Source organism: Rhinoraja longicauda, chromosome 9 (genome assembly GCF_053455715.1).
Source record: "Rhinoraja longicauda isolate Sanriku21f chromosome 9, sRhiLon1.1, whole genome shotgun sequence".
Taxonomy (NCBI): domain Eukaryota; kingdom Metazoa; phylum Chordata; class Chondrichthyes; order Rajiformes; family Arhynchobatidae; genus Rhinoraja; species Rhinoraja longicauda.
The window spans coordinates 30,536,826-30,556,457 of NC_135961.1; the positions used below are offsets into that span (position 1 = coordinate 30,536,826).

The 19,632-nt window shown below is 39.6% G+C and overlaps 1 protein-coding gene across 1 annotated transcript in view; it reads right to left on the bottom strand.

Moving 5' to 3' along the window:
• Positions 1-19,632, bottom strand: part of LOC144596951 (lutropin-choriogonadotropic hormone receptor-like) — a 50,838-nt gene that overhangs the window by 20,027 nt on the left and 11,179 nt on the right. The window contains exons 2-4 of the mRNA XM_078405849.1: positions 12,779-12,850; positions 7,369-7,443; positions 1,956-2,030 (exon numbers count right to left, since the gene is read on the bottom strand). Coding sequence (XP_078261975.1) covers positions 1,956-2,030; positions 7,369-7,443; positions 12,779-12,850 — 222 coding nt within the window. The remainder of the gene's footprint in view (positions 1-1,955; positions 2,031-7,368; positions 7,444-12,778; positions 12,851-19,632) is intronic.

Sequence of the window (19,632 nt, forward strand, 5' to 3'; positions counted from 1 at the left end):
GGACCCAAAAATATCTACCCCATAATGTTCACAGCAAAACAATACCAGGCATGGATCCTAATTTTCTGTGAAATTACTTACTAATATTGCCGAGGAAATACTAATAGAGTGAAGTTTACACAAGGTTTTTCTGCACTTTATAATTGTAATCTGATTGTAATCTGAAAGTTGTTTAAATGGAGTAGTGATTCAGATGCTCAAAGAAGTTGGATTAAGTGAGATTCCACAAGACTTCAGTTAGATATATTGAAAAAAAAAGATTTTTGTGTGTCCATAAATTGCTAAGAGGCTGCAAATACAACATTATCAATATACAGTACAACTCTGGAATTACATGGTTGAATATCACAAGTCACTTCACAGTACTTTTACTGAACAAACTTTGACACAGTCACGTATCAGATGGCCAAATATCTGGTCAAAAAGACAGAATTTAGTAAGATCTTAAAGATCTTAAAGATAGAATTAGTGAGGGAATTCCAGTTTGGGATCAAGCAACTGTTGGCAAAACTGTTCTTCATGGAGGATTAAAATCAGTAATGCACAAAAGGCCAGAACAGGAAGATAGCAGGAAAATAAAAAAAAATGTTGACTGTATTACTATAGAAAGTTACAAAGACCATGATCAATCATCAAGCAGAGGATTGGTTAATTACATAATGCACGTTAGAATACAGGAAGCAGAGTGCATCATGTAAGAGAAAGTGGCTCGAACTTGCTTAATTTATTGCAAAGGCCATCTTGGATGTGGAAAGCTTCAGTGGAATAACTGGTGCAAGAAGAACACAGAACAGTTTTCATTTATGGTTAAAAGAAAACATACAGGTTTAATGAAAGATGCCAAACGGTCAATTCTTTAAAAGACAGTGCAGCTGCATTGGACCAAATGACTTAGTTCTCTGACCATCAGGCAATTATTTCTGTCAATAAGAAATCAAGGCAAAGACAAAATGCAGGAACATAACGAAGGATGAAGGCGATGGAAGATAAGCGGAGATATTAGCAAGTAGGTGATAACAAGGTCTAGGTTTTAAATACCTAGAATTGTTCGGGAAACAGCTGTGCTACAGTTTTGATGTCTTGAGGAAACATTGCTGGATCATATCACAAAAAAAGGTTTATTCTATTGTTATTCCTTTCTACTAAAAAGAACGGTACTATTATTAACAAGTTTATTATTATTATTAACTACACACTATTATTAACGTTGCATGTATCTGTGTTCTACACCAAATACCCTCTACCTCACTGCAAAGCATCCTGGGATAAATTCCTACTCTACATGCAGGAAAAAAACCCTAAATATGGTACATAAACACAAGACCCTCATTCTTACTTTTCTTTTATGGAAGCCCAAGCACCATAAAGGAATCAGTACTTAACTCCTTACAGCCCATCCAATCTAATCGCAAAGGTGAGTGATATTGGCACACATAAACTGAAAGGGGTTCTTAAGAATTTTAACTGAATAACTACAGAACAAAAGGACTCAAGTAGTGACCAATAAAAAGTAACTTCAGCATTGATTTTTGGAAACAATTCTTTCAAAAGAATGATCCTCCAGGTTAATATCAGAGGGAGAATTGTGGAATAGGTGGATAAGCACTGTGATCCACAGAGATCTGACTTTGGGAGTAGAACGCCCTGGTGGAATGTTATAAATAGTAATTTCCCTGTGAGTTCTGAACATATTTCTAATTTTCAGAAGGAGGGTGACCCTATGACCATCTGCTGAATGTCATGGGGACTGTTTCTGCGGAAGGATGAAATAGATGGATCAGATTGCTTCACTTGTCTGCATTTACTTTCATGGTCTTTAGCAACTAGCAAATACATTATAAAGATTGAATAAAAGGCAAGCAATGGCCATATGCAATACAGCTGGAACATTAAACAAAATAGCACTCTATTAAAAAGTTATTCACAGACACTACTGCAAATTAAGGTTCTCTCACAAGTATCTTAGTTGTGGTAGATCCCTGAAAGCTTCTTGGTCAATTTTTACCAGGTGCTTTGTATTCTGAATTGAACTAGAAAGATAAAAACATTAATAAATTTAAATTAATGGACCAATAAATAATGGAAGAGCTTTATTTAATTGCAACTGTAAAAAGTCTAATTAACTGTTCACAAGAGTCATAGAGTCACAGAGTCATACAACATGGAAATAGGCCCTTCAGCCCAACTTGCCCATGCCAGCCAAGTTGCCCCATGTACCAAGAATGGGTACAATGACTGATTTTTAATTTTCCTTAAAAACTGAGTCAATTATAGAATTCCAACAAGCTGTTCGACTGAATCAATTCAAATTAAGAATCATACTGGAACAGAATTAGTACACTATTCAAAGCCTTAAAGAACTAAGTAACTCGGAGCACTCTCTGACATTTAAGTGTAATTTCCTGGTCACAATGGCGACATAAAGTAAAGGTGATTTTCTTCTTGATCATGTCAAACTTCAAAGCTCTCAGGGTATTTGTTCACGCCAGGCTTTATATGCGTGCTAGAAATTTTCTGTTTATTCCAAAATATGTTGCAATGCTTCAAGCAAAAATATCTCATTTATATATCAATGGAAGGATTAAGGGTTTTGTTGAACTACTGCAAGTATACCCTTGGGAGATCACCAAAATAGACCTGAAAATGTCAGGGACCCAGCTGAGTTAGATTTCAATAATTTCTGAAGTTTATCCCTTTGTAAACTGCAATTATACCAAATGCATTTTATTAGGTAAATAACAACAAAAAGAGCAGGGCAAACTAGGACAGGACTCAGGTGCATAGTTCCATGTCAGTAGCGACATAGCTTGACAGGATGGTTAAGACAACATTTTGTACACTTGCCTTCATCTGTCAGCATATTGACTACAGGATTTGGGGCATCGTGTTACAGCTGTACAAGATGTTGATAAGGCCACATTTGATGTAATGTGTACAGTTTTCATCCTGCTAGAGGAAGGATATAAATAAACCGGAAAGGGCTCCACAAAGATTTATGCGGATGTTACCACGTCTGGCAAGTTTGAGCTATAAGGAGAGGCTAAATTAAGCCAGAACTTTTTTCACTGAACCTCAGGAGGCTGAGGTATATAAAATCCTGAGAACATTGATAAGGTCAATAGTCACAGCCTTTTCTCTATTGTAAGGTGAGTGTGAAAAGATTTCACGGGAACGAGGGGCAATATTTCCACACAGAGGTGGATGTGTACATGGAATGAACTGCCAGAGGATGTGAGTAGAGGTAGGCATAATAATGACATTCAAAAGGCATTTGGATATGTATATGGGTGGGAAGAGCTTGGATGAATATGGGCCAGGAGCAGGCAAGTGGGATGAACTTGGTTAGGCAACCCAGTCGACATGGAGAGGGGCTGAAAGGCTTGTTTCCCTACTGTATCTCTCTGTTACTCCACCAAGGCTGAACTAATTATGTCCAGAAGCCAGCCACCCACCAATGAATGGTAGAGGGGGGGGGGGGGGCATGTTCCTGGAACGTGCTGCTGGGGGTAGTGGATGAGGCAGATATGATATTGGCACTTAAGAGACTTTTGGATAGGCACATGGATATTCAGGGAATGGAGGAATATGGATTGTGTGCAGGCAGGTAAGAGTTGGTCTTGGCATCATATTCAGCACAGACATTGTGGGCTGAAGGGCCTGTTGTTGAGCTGTACTGTTCTATGTTCTATGTCTGTTTCAGGCATTAGCCACTCCTATTGCAATTTTCAGTTGCAAGGGATTGAAACTGTTATTCAGTCCAGAGGCTGGGTTCAAGATATTCATGGCCACAGTGGGTAGCTGGCATCAAAGCTTCACATTTGGATCACTGGCTAATGGGAATAAAGAATGGTAAAACTGGGACACCGGCTATGATATTTATGTTGGGGCGGGAGGTTGATCTATGGGACAGCAGATTGGGAATTGGGTGGGAGGTAGCGGAAGAGTGGTTGGTCCTATGCAGGGTTGGGATCTGAAGTATCAAGGAAAATTACTGAATTACTGCAGTAATCAACTGCTTCCTCTTTCGTTGCTGAGTTCAGAGGACCAGATTGCATCAGGACTGCAAGGGTCTCTTACTACTGGAGGAGCCCAGTCAAATTTTTGCAGCGACATGAAATGAGCAGTAGCGTGAAACAAGCAGGTTTACATCTCCGAAGATAGACACAAAGTGCTGGTGTAACTCAGCGGGTCGGCCAACATCTTTGGAGAAAATGGATGGGCGACGTTTTGGATCGGGAGTCTCCTTCAGACTTTATCTTCGGTATATGCCAGCATCTGCAGTTTGTTTTTACAGGTTTACATCTCCTTCAAACAGATCAACTGCAATCAACATCTTCATTCAGGCATTTTTTTCTAACATTTTTTAGGGTCCAGGCAAACATATGTTTCCTGCAATGATATTCGGTTTGCTCTCCTGAGTTTGTGTGTTTTAAAAGGATGCCAATACATTAAAACTTTGTTTCATTTAACAGTTGTACTATACTTTGTGAGTTTACTGTCAGATATTTTCCAGCAAACAGAAACTGATTGGACAAATAAACCTTGACGAGATAGCCTGTTCATTTAATTGGAATCTGACATGTATACCAAATATGCCATTTGCAGTGTTTGAGATTAGGCAATAATATATTTTCCATTGCTTACTGCAGGTCTCCCATGGCAATGTTCACACTGAGTTGAGAAATATTTTGTCGCCTAACTATTGGATTATTTATCCTTTGTAGGTCCCACCGATTTATTTTGAGTAAATGTCAAATTGAATGTTTGCTCAATTGTGTTTAGGCTATTTGGCTTGACACAGGAACCTTTAGACACTGGTGATTGTGGATGTGGAGAAGAATGTGATAATGTAATGTTACAATATCAGTTGGATTAGATCGGTCAGCAAAATGGGAAAATGGGGGTAGTGGTGGACCTGGGTTGAATGAATGAATGATACTTTATTGTATTGGATTAGTTTCCCACTGGGGATGAATAAAGTTCTATCATATCGTATTGACAGTTGTATTTATGAGATAATGGAGGTGTGGTAATGGTTGTGGAACATGTTGGAGAACATAGTAAGTATAGGTAACTTGAAGGGATCCTACCCAATGGGTTGACTCTATATTACACAGGAGCAAATGACACATGGGGCCTTTAAATAGTTTGAATGGTATGGACCATGCATTTGAAGATCAAAATCCCAGAAGTGAGGTCTAGTCTTGCCCTGGAGGTTTTTTTATGCCAATGTGTACAACCAGGTTTCCTATGGAGGATAACACAGGAAGGGTAATTTCAGACAGAAAACAAAACACAGCATGCCCATTGTTTTCCAATTCATTTTATTTTTCTGTGAAATTGAATAAAACAGGGCATAAAATGGCAATTTTCTTTTAAAACAGTGATTTTAATGGATATATTAGTGTTTCTCTTAGTGGTACATTCTGTGAGCTTTTAAAGCTTACTATTCATTTTAATTTTTTAATACATTTTTGGAAATATACCACAAGAATAGAAGTTACCTTATTATAATAATTTTGTTTTTTGTCAGTTGAATGATAGAAGAAGATAAATCTTAAACCTGGTCAGACCAGGGAGTCCCTGAACACCAAGTTTGCACTTCATTAACTATTCATTTATAATAGCAGTTATGAGTTGAAAATCTATTTTGTGTTAATACTCCAATAATTTAAAAAATGATTTGCATGGCCTTTTATTTATTTTTAGTAACTGACCTTTAAATGGAAATTCTCACCATGGAGATGGTGAAGCATGTTACTGGAGTGTCTTAGCTGGAACCTGTGATCGAAACTTAAAATAAAGACGTGTTGAGAAAATGAGCGCCTGAAACCAGAAAAATAAATAATCCTGCACATACAAAAATTAACCGATTTGCAGATGTCTATGGAAGAGTTAATTGGAATTGTTAATAGTGTTAATAGAGAATATGTTCTTGGGTGCGAGAATTTCACATGTATGAGCATTGTCTTTGCAGCATCCACCTTGCCCAAATGATGTTTAAACAGTTGGGCAAAGCACAAAATTAATCTCCAGCAAGATTTTCAATCATACAATGTCTTTGAACATGAAAAGAGTGGCTACTCACATGAACCACTGATCGTGTAGGTATGGCCTTATGTCAGCTATAACTCAGCCGATTCCCTCTCTTCTCTGTAGCTAGTCTTGTGCATGGATCTATCCTACACTGAGAAACTAACTGACAATGATCAATAGACCTTTTCTAAGTTGCAAGGTATTGCAGCATTAGCAACACTATGCTGATGAGAAACTACAGCTCACAAGGAGTAGAAACAAAGAACTGCAGATGCTGGCTTACAAAAAAGGACACAAAGTGCTGGAGTAAATCAGCGTGTCAGGCAGCATGTTTAGAGAACATGGATAGGCAATGTTTTGGGACCCTTCTTCCTGACCCAAAACATCACTTATCCGTGCCTGACCTGCTGAGTTACTCCAACACTTTGTGTTCTTACAGTTTACAAGTGCTCATGTCGAAAGTTTGGAAATTGAACTGCTAAGTTCACAAAGCAAGCTCTGGTGCTCAAAGTTACACTCTCAGTGTAATTTTTTTCGGAACAAAATCATCCAAAGATTCATTTGAGAAATCAGCTGTGAGGTTGCAGTAAATGTTCATAGATTTGCTCGTCCATTCTTCAGCCCTTTCTACTGTTGCTCAGCTTGCATTACTAAGCTCACGAGGCAAATTAGTATCTCAATGAAATTATGAGCTCGCCTCTCCCAGAAGGAGTTGTTCCCACCCATCCTAGCACACTCGAGTTAAATATAATAGTTCAGAGATTGGAAACTAAAACCATAATAAAATTAATAATAAAACAATGAAATTTGTGTATAAAATCATGAAATGAATAGATCGGTTAGATGCACAGAGTCTCTTGCCCAGAGTAGGAAAATCGAGGACCAGGGGCCATAGGTCTCAGGTGAAGGGGAGACGATTTAATAGGAATCTGAGGGGTAATTTTTTCACAAAAAGGGTGGTGGGTGTCTAGAACAAGCTGCCAGAGGAGGTAGTTAAGGCAGGGACTTGCCCAACTTTTAATAAACAGTTGGACAGGTACATGGATAGGACAGGTTTGCAGGGATATGGACCAAACATGGGCAGGTGGGACTAGTGTAGCTGGGACATGTTGGCCAGTGTGGGCAAGTCAGGCTGAAGCGCCTGTTTCCATGCTGTATCACTCTATGACTCTACACATCTAATTGCTTCACTTTACTTTCAGTGTTTTAAACACTCACATGCCTGAAGGAGTTAAAATTCAGCTCTTGGTTTTCAACTCCTTTAATCACATTGGTTTCAAGGTTAAACTAGTTTGGCATTGGCAAAATGATAATATTTACAACACTACTTACAGTTCCATCAAGTCCTTAAGATCAACAAAAGCTTGAGTCTCAATTCTCTCCAAGGAATCACTCTGAGAAATATCACTGAAAGATTCAAAGAAGTGAAATTAATTATTCCATTGTCTGATGAATTAAATAAATCTATAAAATTATAAAATTATTTTCTCATTCTAATTCCAGTAGAGAGAAATGAATTCTAAGAATTGAGAATTTACCTGGATCTTTAGCTTAAGTTGGCACTGGCATCAACAATAGGGTCATGCCGCACTCTCGATTTACCTTTTCATCTCCTATTTATGCCATTACAGTACATCTATTACATCCAATACACAATAAATATTTCCTAAAATTAATTTTAGGCAGATTGAAGCTGTTGTCTTGAGTAATCTTCACAAATTTTGTATCACAGCCTCTAGGTACATCTCTGTCAGCAATATCTGTAGCAGCAGTAGAGTTGCTGCCCTACAGAAAGAGAGACCCAGGTTCGATCCTGACTACGATCCAAACTCTGTACAGAGTTTGTACATTCTCCATGTGACCGCATAGGTTTTCTCCGGGTGGTCCAGTTTCCTCCCACCCTCCAAAGACGTACAGGTTTGTAGGATAATTGGCTTCTGTAAATTGTAACATTGTTCTTGTGTAGGATAGAACTAGTGTATGGGGTGATTGCTGCTTGTTGTGGACCCAGTAGGCCAAAGGACCTGTTTCCATGCTGTATCTCTAAAATCTAAAAGTCTAAATCTGAGAGGCACAAAAGACTGCAGATGCAATACCCAAACCTGATCTAGTTTGAGCTTGTGATGCTCGTGTTGAACTTTACTCCAAAATCAGCTTCCACCATTGTTATCTCTAAGTCTGCCCATGTCCATAATAACCAGAGCAATGCCTAATTCTATCCCTGGCATGGCCTCTGCTGCTAAAACGCTTTGTCCTTCCTTTGTTATCTCTGATCTTGGCATTCTCATAATAACTGGCCGACCTTCCCACATTCTATCCTCTGTAAACTTGAAGCCACCCAAAATTCTGCTGCCAAATCCAAAATTTGTACCAAGTAGCATTCACCCATAACTGAAGTGACTACAGAACAGATTGGTGTCTCATTAAGCCACAACCCAATTTTAAAATTCTCATCTGTAAAGTGGCATTATGATTAATTATTCAGATACATCCACTTCAAAACAAGTAGCAAGTTCCAAACATTAGAAACATAGAAACATAGAAAATAGGCCATTTGACCCTTCGAGCCAGCACCGCCATTCATTGTGATCATGGCTGATCATCCACAATCAGTAACGCGTGCCTGCCTTCTCCCCATATCCCTTGATTCCGCTAGCCCATAGAGCTCTATCTAACTCTTTTAAATTCATCCAGTGAATTGGCCTCCACTGCCTTCTGTGGCAGAGAATTCCACAAATTCACAACTCTCTGCGTGAAAAAGTTTTTTCTCACCTCAGTTTTAAATGGCCTCCCCTTTATTCTTAGACTGTGGCCCCTGGTTCTGGACTCCCCCAACATTGCGAACATTTTTCCTGCATCTAGCTTGTCTAGTCTTTTTACAATTTTATACGTTTCTATAAGATCCCTTCTCATCCTTCTAAATTCCAGTGAATACAAGAGGTCATCACTGTTGAAAACCAGTTGCTTATTTTAATCTCAACAGCGGGAAGAGTAATCGAGTTAATGTTTCAAGTCAGACGTCTTTCATCATACAGGGTTCTCTTCCCACAGATGCTGACTGACCTACTGAGCATTTCATCATTATCTAGTTTTATTTTAGATTTTGAGTATCTGCAGCTTTTTTAATTTTCAAAAAAGGGTCCAGTCTGAAGGGTTCAGACTAGAAATGTCACCTATTCTTTTTCTTCAGAGATGTTGCCTGACCCGTTGAGTTATTCCAGCATTTTGTGTCTATCTTAAAGCATATAAAGAGGTTTTGGAACTGCAGCCTGCCTCAATACATAATTGATAATTTTGACACTGGAGAATCTACTGTAGTTGTCACCAATTACAAGTAAATCATCATTGGAGCTGCAAAATCAACACAAACGTTGAATCATGGCCCTTTGGGTAATTCTGACATTTGTACTGGTGATTGCAGGTTTACTGTCATAATTGCTCAACAAAGTAGATGTTTGTTGATTTTAAGTATAACCACAAAATCAATTCCTGGGAACCTGACGTTCTACTGTAACAGGAAATTTTCATGATATTTTTATTGTCTTTCTGAGTAATCCGTAATGTAATTCCCATACAATACAAAAACGAAGCTAGGGGCAATTACAAGTTCATCACAAACTTTCTGCAAGGCTTACAGTTTATGTGCCTTGTTAGGAGAGGATGTCATTTCCATGACCATTTTTATAAACAAATTGTCACCATGCACTGTGAAAGAGCCACATCTTGCTTTAGTGCAGACTGAAGAAACATTCCTAACTGAAACATGACCCATTTTCCTCAGAGATGCTGCCTGATCCGCTGAGTTACTCTGGCATCTGACTCTATCTTTGGTATAAACCAGCATCCGCAGTTCCTTTTTATCACATATTGCTTTAGTGCAGTTTTGATTTTGCTTAGCATTATAATTTTGAGCACTGCATTTATGCTTGCGCAAAATACATCTGATTTGACAGCCACTTCTTCATGGCCAATGGGTTCAACTGTAGGTAAGGGATGGCACAAGAAGTAATCAGCATAATAAAACTGATAACCACTAGCTGAGATCACTTTTCTTGGGGCTCAAGTATTCACTGCTTATCATTATTCACTGCCCAAACTGGGCAGTTTGCTATTTGCATTGAAAGACAGACTGAGGCTTATGGGCAGTCATAAGATTAAAACTATTATCTAAGTACATGTTAAATGCCCCGTTACATAGAGCGTTTTTTGTTCTAGCTGTAAATAATGTTCCTCCTTAGGCATCAGCAAAAGACTTGCCATGATAACAACCAACACGTAATATTATTTTTCTGTGACAGAATACCACCAAGTCCAACTGTGCTTGTGATTATATTAGTTGACCGTAGGATAGGAAAATAACTGCAGATGCTGGTACAAATCGAAGGTATCACAAAATGCTGGAGTAACTCAGCAGGTCAGGCAGCATCTAGGAGAGAAGGAATGGGTGACGTTTCGGGTCAAGACCCTTCTTCAGACTGATGTCAGGGGGGGCGGGACAAAGAAAGGATATAGGTGGAGACAGGAAGACAGTGGGAGAACTGGGAAGGGGGAGGGGAAGAGAGGGACAGAGGAACTATCTAAAGTTGGAGAAGTCAATGTTCATACCGCTGGGCTGTAACCTGCCCAAGTGAAATTTCGTGCCATGGGCACTTCATGATGAAGGCCCCTTTACAATAAGATTATCAATTTAACCATCGCACTAAATGAGAACTAAAATAACCTTTCCCCTTATCAGCTGTTTCCTCCATATGTGTCGGAATATTTTTGGCTCATTTGTAATGTATATTTTCTAGATTGATTCCTAGGATAAGACAATTGTCCTGTGACAAAAGATGGAGACTAAGAATAAAATTAGATGTGTGTTTATTGAAACATAAGGTTTGATGGGGCTTGAAAAGGTGAGTGGGAAGGAGTGGAGTGACTATTCTTGATTAGAATGTCTGAAACAAGGGAATTTATCTCGAGATAACGCACCAGATATTTAGGACTGAGGTCAGAAGGAAATTTTTCACAGAGTCCATCATTTGACAGCTCTTGCCTCACCTCTTTTTACTAGCTACTACTTTCTCCTATTTTTACTTCCTCAGCCTGAAGAAGGGTGCTGACCCAAAATGGCATCTGTCCATTACCTTCCACAGATGCTGCCTGACCCACTGAGTTCCTCCAGCAGTGTGTTTTTTGATCCTGTTTGCATATCTTTCTCTCATGGAGCAGTATGTGGTGTTCAAACTGAGTTGTTAGACATATCTTGTTGCATATAGTTATCTGGCTAAACGTAGAACAGACCATTTACTGTATTAAGATTGTCTAGTCTTGCACATAGCTGGCTTGAATATAGTTCCAGCCCAAGCAAAGTATTCTAATTACCCAAAACCATATTCAACCATTCCAAGCACAGGATTCATATCATCCAAATTACACTCCATTCCTTCTCAATGACAAGCACAGAGATTAAAAGAAGCAAGTAAGATGTAGAGGCACTAAGTAGGTAGAAGTAGAAGCCATCCTGAAAGCATTGAGATGATTTGAATAGAATGAAATAATTGATTACATCAGGAATAACAGCCAGGGGTAGTAAAATAAGTGGTGTTTTATTGTCAAATGTCCCAAAACGGAATAATGAAATTCTTACTTCCAACAGCAGTACAGATTGTTAATACAATACTCAACAGCTAACATATAACATATATAACATATAACAACTACAGCATGGAAACAGGCCTGTCCGGCCCTACCAGTCCACGCCGACCATTCTCCCTGACCTAGTCTCATCTACCTGCACTCAGACCATAACCCTCCAATCCCCTCCTATCCATATACCTATCCAATTTACTCTTAAATAATAAAATCGAGCCAGCCTCCACCACTTCCACCGGAAGCCCATTCCATACAGCCACAACCCTCTGAGTAAAGAAGTTCCCCCTCATGTTACCCCTAAACCTTTGTCCCTCAATTCTGAAGCTATGTCCCCTTGTTGGAATCTTCCCCACTCTCAAAGGGAAAAGCCTACCCACGTCAACTCTGTCCGTCCCTCTCAAAATTTTAAAAACCTCTATCAAGTCCCCCCTCAACCTTCTACGCTCCAAAGAATAAAGACCCAACCTATTCAACCTCTCTCTGTAGCCTAAGTGCTGAAACCCAGGCAACATTCTAGTAAATCTCCTCTGTACCCTCTCCATTTTGTCGACATCCTTCCTATAATTTGGCGACCAGAACTGCACACCATACTCCAGATTCGGCCTCACCAATGCCCTGTACAAGTTCAACATTACATCCCAACTTCTATACTCGATGCTCTGATTTATAAAGGCAAGCATACCAAACGCCTTCTTCACCACCCTATCCACATGAGATTCCACCTTCAGGGAACAATGCAGTTATTCCCAGATCCCTCTGTTCCACTGCATTCCTCAATTCCCTACCATTTACCCTGTACGTCCTATTTTGATTTGTCCTACCAAAATGCAGCACCTCACACTTATCAGCATTAAACTCCATCTGCCATCTTTCAGCCCACCCTTCCAAAAGGCCCAAGTCTCTCTGTAGACTTTGAAAATCTACCTCACTATCAAACAATGAAAAAATTCAGTAAGAAGTCACTGGAGAGGTAGAAATGCAACCAAGAAAATTTAATTCCTTAAACTCCCTAAAGTTTAAGCATTTCTATAAACGCATGTAGTTTTAATATTTAATACATAATGCAACATATTCAAATTTAGAATGGAACTTTTACTAAACTTACATTCTTATAATATCGCTAAGTCCTTCAAAAGAATGTCTTTGGATCTTTCTCAGTGGTAGATGAGTAAACCTCCTGGGAACAAAAGGAAACATGAATGTCAGTTGAACAACAAATTCATTTTTTTTTAGTTTAGAGATATAGCATGGAAACAGGTCCTTCAGCTTACCAAGACCACACTGACCATCGATCACCCATTCACTCTAATTTTAGGTTACCCCACATTTTCACCCACTTCCTACAGAATTGGGGCAATTTTACAGAGGTCAATCAACCTACAAGCCTGCACATCTTTGAGGATGAGGGAGGAAACGTGAACAGCCAGATGGAACCTACACGGTTACAGGGAGACGTGCAAACTCTACACAGTCAGCACCCAAGATCAGGATCGAACCAGGGTTCCTGGGGCTGTGAAGCAGCAGCTCGACCAGCTGTGCCACTATGTCGTCAAACATGAGATATCTGGCAATAGGTATAACACTTTCACTCTGGGCAACTCTGCTGAACCAACAGCATTTAAGACAGCTTTGCAAGCAAATCGGTAGAAACTTTACATCAAGGAAATCCATTGATACTGAGATTAAACACCCCATCGGCCAACCCAAGCACATGTGCACAGCATATGATTAAAAAACACACTGGTGTCAAATGAATTAAGACAGATCGGATCATTGGTATGCTAAACTAAACCTTTAGTGTCAGGACTATTCTGAAGTAATCAATAATTATCAAAATTTGTCATAGTCACTTGCATATTGCATACCTATGAACGTGCAGCGCTATCCATAATTATATAGTAAGCATGTGCAGAGCAATAGGACTAGGGCAAGGGAGACAAAAAAGGTGATAGGAGGCTATCTAGATGGACTGTCTAGCTGGGGAGGATGTGAAATAAACAAATTAAACAACCAGTAGAAGACACAAAGTGCTGAGCAGGCCAGGCAGCATCTCCGGTAAATTGAACAACTAGTAGAAGACACAAAGAAAATTGATGAGATTTTGCAAACGAGCAAAATGATGAAATGCTTGACTCACTGAGCTACTCCAGCATTCTGTGTCTTCTCTTGCATAACCAATAAATGCAACCCCAATCTCCCATTAACTAGCATCCTGAACCTTACCATGCCCCTGCTGTTCACAGAGGCATCATTCATTTGGTTATAGTACAAAAATTAATTGCCATGACAAAATAGACATTACAGAAAGAAAAAATATATAAATGGTCAAACCAAAATTATACAGAATTGTCATCTATACAGTCTCAGATCTGGATTTTGGAAGGGTCATAGACCCAAAACATTGATAGATTTTCGTTCCACAATTGTAAGACCTGCTGAGTTTTCCACCATTTTTGTTTTGTTTCAAATTGGCAAACACTGTGGTTTTTGTCCCCATTGAGAATAAATTTCACATTATTCAGTCTAAAAAACTTGCTTACAGATAACATCAGTATGGGTCGGTAGAATTGCTATCAGGCAAGAAGATAGAAGTATGAGATAGTTGCATTGTGCTTTTCCTTTACAACAAAGGGGACCATATGGCCCATTGAGTCTTTGCTGGTTTTCTAAGCAAACTCATCTATCTCCTTTCTCCATTGATTTTCCCGATACATATTTTCGGTCACATGCCCATCCATCCTGACTCTTCTACCACTCCTCTCCATAGTAGGGGCATTTTAATGTAGCCAAATAACCTGCCAGATTGTCTTTGATCTGAAAATAACTAGAAATGAAATAACTTTTAATTTGCAGAAAAATGGAGGACAGAGTAAAAAAAAACAGAACGTCTGTGACAGAGTGGCGATCAGGAGTGTCAGGAGAGAATAACATGCTACCTGCTGAGAAACTATGGTAGAGATATTTCTGTAGATGTATGTAAAGGAAGATAATTGAAGTTCAAAATAGCAGGAAATGATAGAGAGAATAGAATGATAGAAATATATGTTGAATGTCGTGAGATGCCATCAGATCTGCTGAGTGCTTCCGCTAGTTTTTTGTCTCAGATTGCTAGCATCTGTATTTATGATTCACCTTAACAGCTTCTTGTGAAAAGCTGTAATTTTAAAAGTGACTTTAAAAGTGATTAAAAGCTTAATCACTAGTCCTAATAAAAGCTTAATCACTAGTCCTAATAAATCACCATGTGGTCTGGGGTAAAGATTTGTTTGACAACGCTCCTATAAAGTGTCTTGTGGGAGGTTTTACTCTCCAAGAGTTGTTTACAAGAGCAAGTTGATACATGTTGATGGAGAGAACAAGGAACAACCATGTAATTCAAATCCAAAAGGGCTGTGGATCCAAAGAGAACTGGATATGTATGTGCACATTTCATTAAAGTTAGCAGATGTGGTGTTTCAGAGTTCTTTACTTCTGCATCTTATTAAGGTAACAAACAGAAGTAGAAGTACCAACAAAACACTCCTTATTGAAGGCAGTTAACTTCCAACTAACACCTGTGACTGCTACAATATATTAAAGCTCTAGCCTGCTTTAAAAGGACATCTATAATACCAGTGTCAAAGAAGAGCGTGGTGTCATGCCTCAGCAATTGGTGGTGTTTATGCCCGATGGGATGAAGTGATGTTGGTTATGATATAAATCAGCTCCTACCTTAATGGCGATCTGGACCCACTTCAAATTTGCCTACCACCACAACAGATCGACAATGGATGCAATCTCGCTGGCTTTCCACTATGTGCTGGATCACTTAAACAACAGGAATATGTAAGTCAGGCTGTTGTCTTTGATGATGGCTTGGTGTTCAACACCATCACCCCTTCCAAACTCATCGAACTGGGTCACTGCTCCTCCCTGTGCAACTGTATCCTCGACTTTCTCATTGGCAGACCTCAATCATTATGAATTGGCAACAACACCCCATCCTTGCTGACCATCAGCAGAAGGGCATGTCAAGACCCCAACTCTCCTCTCTCTATAACCATGACTGTGTAACCAGACACAGCTCCAACATCATCTTTAAGCTTGTTGGCAATTGCCCCGTCATTGGACTAGAGAGCAGTCCTGAGCTATTATTTACCTCTAGAGGATTCAACCAAATGTACTCAAGCTCTCTTCATACAGCATAGAACATAGAACAATACAGCATAGGAATGGGCCCTTCGGCCCACAATGTTTTTGCCGAACATGATACCAAGTTAAACTGATCTTATCGGCCTGTATATGATCTATATCCCTCTATTCTCTGCAAGTATCTAAAAGCCCCTTAAACATTATCAGGTCTGCTTCCACCATCACCCCTGGCAATGCGTTTCAGGCCCCCACCACTCTCCGTGTACAAAAACTTGCCCCACACATCTCCAATAAACTTTATCCCTTTCACATTATACCCATGACCTCTAGTGTTGGACATATCAACTCCAGGAAAAAGTTTCTGTCTACCCTATCTTTGCCTCTCATACTACCAAGTGTCCCCTCAACCTCTGACATTCCAGAGGCAGTATACCTCCCATTCCTGGAATCTTCACTGCACTTTTTTTAAGGCAAGGACATCAAACTGGAAATGGCTGACAGCTCTATGTTCCTTGGTGTTAATGTTACCAATGATCTGTCGTGGACCAACTACATTGAGGCAACAGCCAAATTGGCACACCAGTGCCTCTACTTTCTTTGGATACTGAGGAAATTCGGCATGACTCCAATGACTCTTACAAACTTCTACAGATTCACCATGCAAAGCATTCTGTCAGGTTGCTTCGCAGCTTAGTTAGGGAACATCTCTGTCCAATATTGCAAGAAATTGCAGTGCTGTAGATGTAGTACCTTCCAACCAGACTTCCACCATTGACTCCATCTACACCTCACTGCCTTTGACAATGTAATGGAAGACTCATCCCACATCAGTCATTCATTCTTTTCCCTACTCCCATCTGACAAAGTCCAGAAGTTTGAAAGTGAATATCACTAGACTCGGGAATAGCTTCTTCCCCTCTGTTATGAGCTTTCTGGATGGTCCTTCCATAAGCTAAGGTTGCGTCCAATTCACCTCTACATCACTGCAGACATTGGACCTTGTCTATGGAATTGTTGCATTACAATGCTGAGAACTATATTCTGCACTCTGCGGTTTCCCCTTTGCTCTATCTATTGTCCTTGAGTTTGACTGGATTGTATTTATGTATGGTATTATCTGATGTGATTGGATATCATGCAAAACAAAGCTTTTCACTGTATTCGATACATGTGACAATGATAAACCTAACCTAAGTATACCCTGTTGGATTATTCTGTAGACACAAAAACTTTTTAAAAAACTGGTGCACCACGTTTTCAATTGAGTCGCAACATTTGGGTCATTGCTCTTGAATATTTCCTCAGGAGAAAGGAACAGGACATACCATCCTTCTTAACCATCCATCATCATCTAAAAAAAGTCATTTATCTGTGACATTGTGTTTGAAGAGAAAAATATAATTGCCATAGGGTTTGAATGTAACAACCACCACTTGAAATAGTGGTCAAGATTATTTGTGGTTGGAAATGTACATTTAAAAGACAAAATGTTTTCTTAATCTATTTCTATGTGGGCAGTTACTAATAAATAGAACAGAGAAAAAAAAAATTCAATATTTTTTAAAGATAGTCTGGGTCAATAATAGCCTTCACACAAATGGATTGGACACAAAGTTCATTCCGCAATTTCGCAGAACCTTTATGCTGAATTAAAAACCAAACTTCTAGCAACTATTATTTTCAACTTAACAAGTAATTCTGTGTAGGAATGGGAACAGAATGAATTTATATTTTGCAGAGTATTTCTTCAAACACTGGATAGTCCAGGAGGAATCAACCATTCTAAAATTTACAAAACCTAACTGAAAGTTGTAAAATACCTTCCATTGGTCCATTCATGGAATGAAACAATCTTTCTATAGTAGTAGCCATCCACCTTCAGGTCTGTTTGTTGTTCAAATTTGAGAGATGTTTATGCTGGGATGTTTGTGCTGGAATGGAGCCCTTCCCATTATAGTTAATTGGTACCAACATTAAACACCTCCATGTGTATAACACAGTTAGATAAAAAGTTAAATAAAACTCTCTGCACACTCTTCAGCAGCATGCCTCAATCCCATGGTCAGACGAGGACTTTTAACACATCATCCTCATCATCCTGCCACTTATTTCGCATTTACCATACAAGCCATACTAAGTTTGCGGATGACACGAAGCTGGGTGGCAGTGTTAGCTGCGAGGAGGATGCTAGGAGGCTGCAGAGTGACTTGGATAGATTAGGAGAGTGGGCAAATGCATGGCAGATGCAATATAATGTGGATAAATGTGAGGTTATCCACTTTGGCGGCAAGAACAGGAAAGCAGAGTATTACCTGAATGGTGGCCAATTAGGAAAAGGGGAGATGCAACGTGACCTGGGTGTCATGGTGCACCAGTCATTGAAAGCAAGCGTGCAGGTGCAGGAGGCAGTGAAGAAAGCGAATGGTATGTTAGCATTCATAGCAAGAGGATTTGAGTATAGGAGCAGGGAGGTTCTGCTGCAGTTGTACAGGGCCTTGGTGAGACCGCACCTGGAGTATTGTGTACAGTTTTGGTCTCCTAATCTGAGGAAAGACATTCTAGCCTTAGAGGGAGTACAGAGAATGTTCACCAGATTGATCCCTGGGATGACAGGACTTTCATATGAAGAAAGACTGGATAGACTAGGTTTATACTCGCTGGAATTTAGAAGACTGAGGGGGGATCTTATTGAAACATATAAAATTCTTAAGGGGTTGGAGAGGCTAGATGCGGGAAGATTGTTCCCGATGTTGGGGAAGTCCAGAACCAGGGGTCACAGCTTAAGGATAAGGGGGAAGTCTTTTAGGACCGAGATGAGAAAACATTTCTTCACACAGAGAGTGGTGAGTCTGTGGAATTCTCTGCCACAGAAGGTAGTTGAGGCCAGTTCATTGGCTATATTTAAGAGGGAGTTAGATGTGGCCCTTATGGCTAAAGGGATCAGGGGGTATGGAGAGAAGGCAGGTACAGGTTACTGAGCTGGATGATCAGCCATGATCATATTGAATGGCGGTGCAGGCTCGAAGGGCCGAATGGCCTACTCCTGCACCTATTTTTTATGTCTAAGTCTATGTCTAAGCCATGCTGTGATGAGCATTCAAGGTCACGTTGAATTAACATGTTTTGTACTCCAAGTAAGTGCCAACTAGGAACCATATTAAAATTGTCACGTAGATTCCAAGATAATCTACTGTATTTTCCATTTTCAACTATTGAACTAACGTCACAGTAGGGGACCTTACTTTCCATTCACTGAAGTAAAGTGGCAGGATCTAAACTAAGATGTTTTGAACGCTTAAATTTCAGACATTTAACTCTGCAGTTCCCTTGGATCAGTTAAATTAAGTATTTGGGTTATCTTATTACATTGATTTAAGCCTGCCTCTAGGAACTCTGTGTGAAAGTATACACACTCAGAAGCTTTTCTAAACATTATTATTGGAAGTTTGTGCTGAAGCCCTTAGACAAGGCTCGTTCCCTCTGAAGTACTTCACGTGTATGTGCACACATTGGTGGTGGTGGTAGCGGGGAGAGATGGGCAAGGCAACATACACATTCTTGTTGTCATACCAAACCATACACCACAACTTTCCTGCAACTCTCAAAAAATTCACTGATGATGAAAATCTTTCAAAGCATGTAAATTAATTTATCTGGAAGCACTCTGCTGCCCAATCCACCTTCTGCAACATCTCTGTTTACAGGATAAGATGACATACTTTTATTTTACTTAAGAGGTACAGGCGCTTCAGCCCACCAATGCCACGCCGACCAACGATCACCCGGAACACTAGCACAATCCAACACACCAGGGACAATTTAACTGAA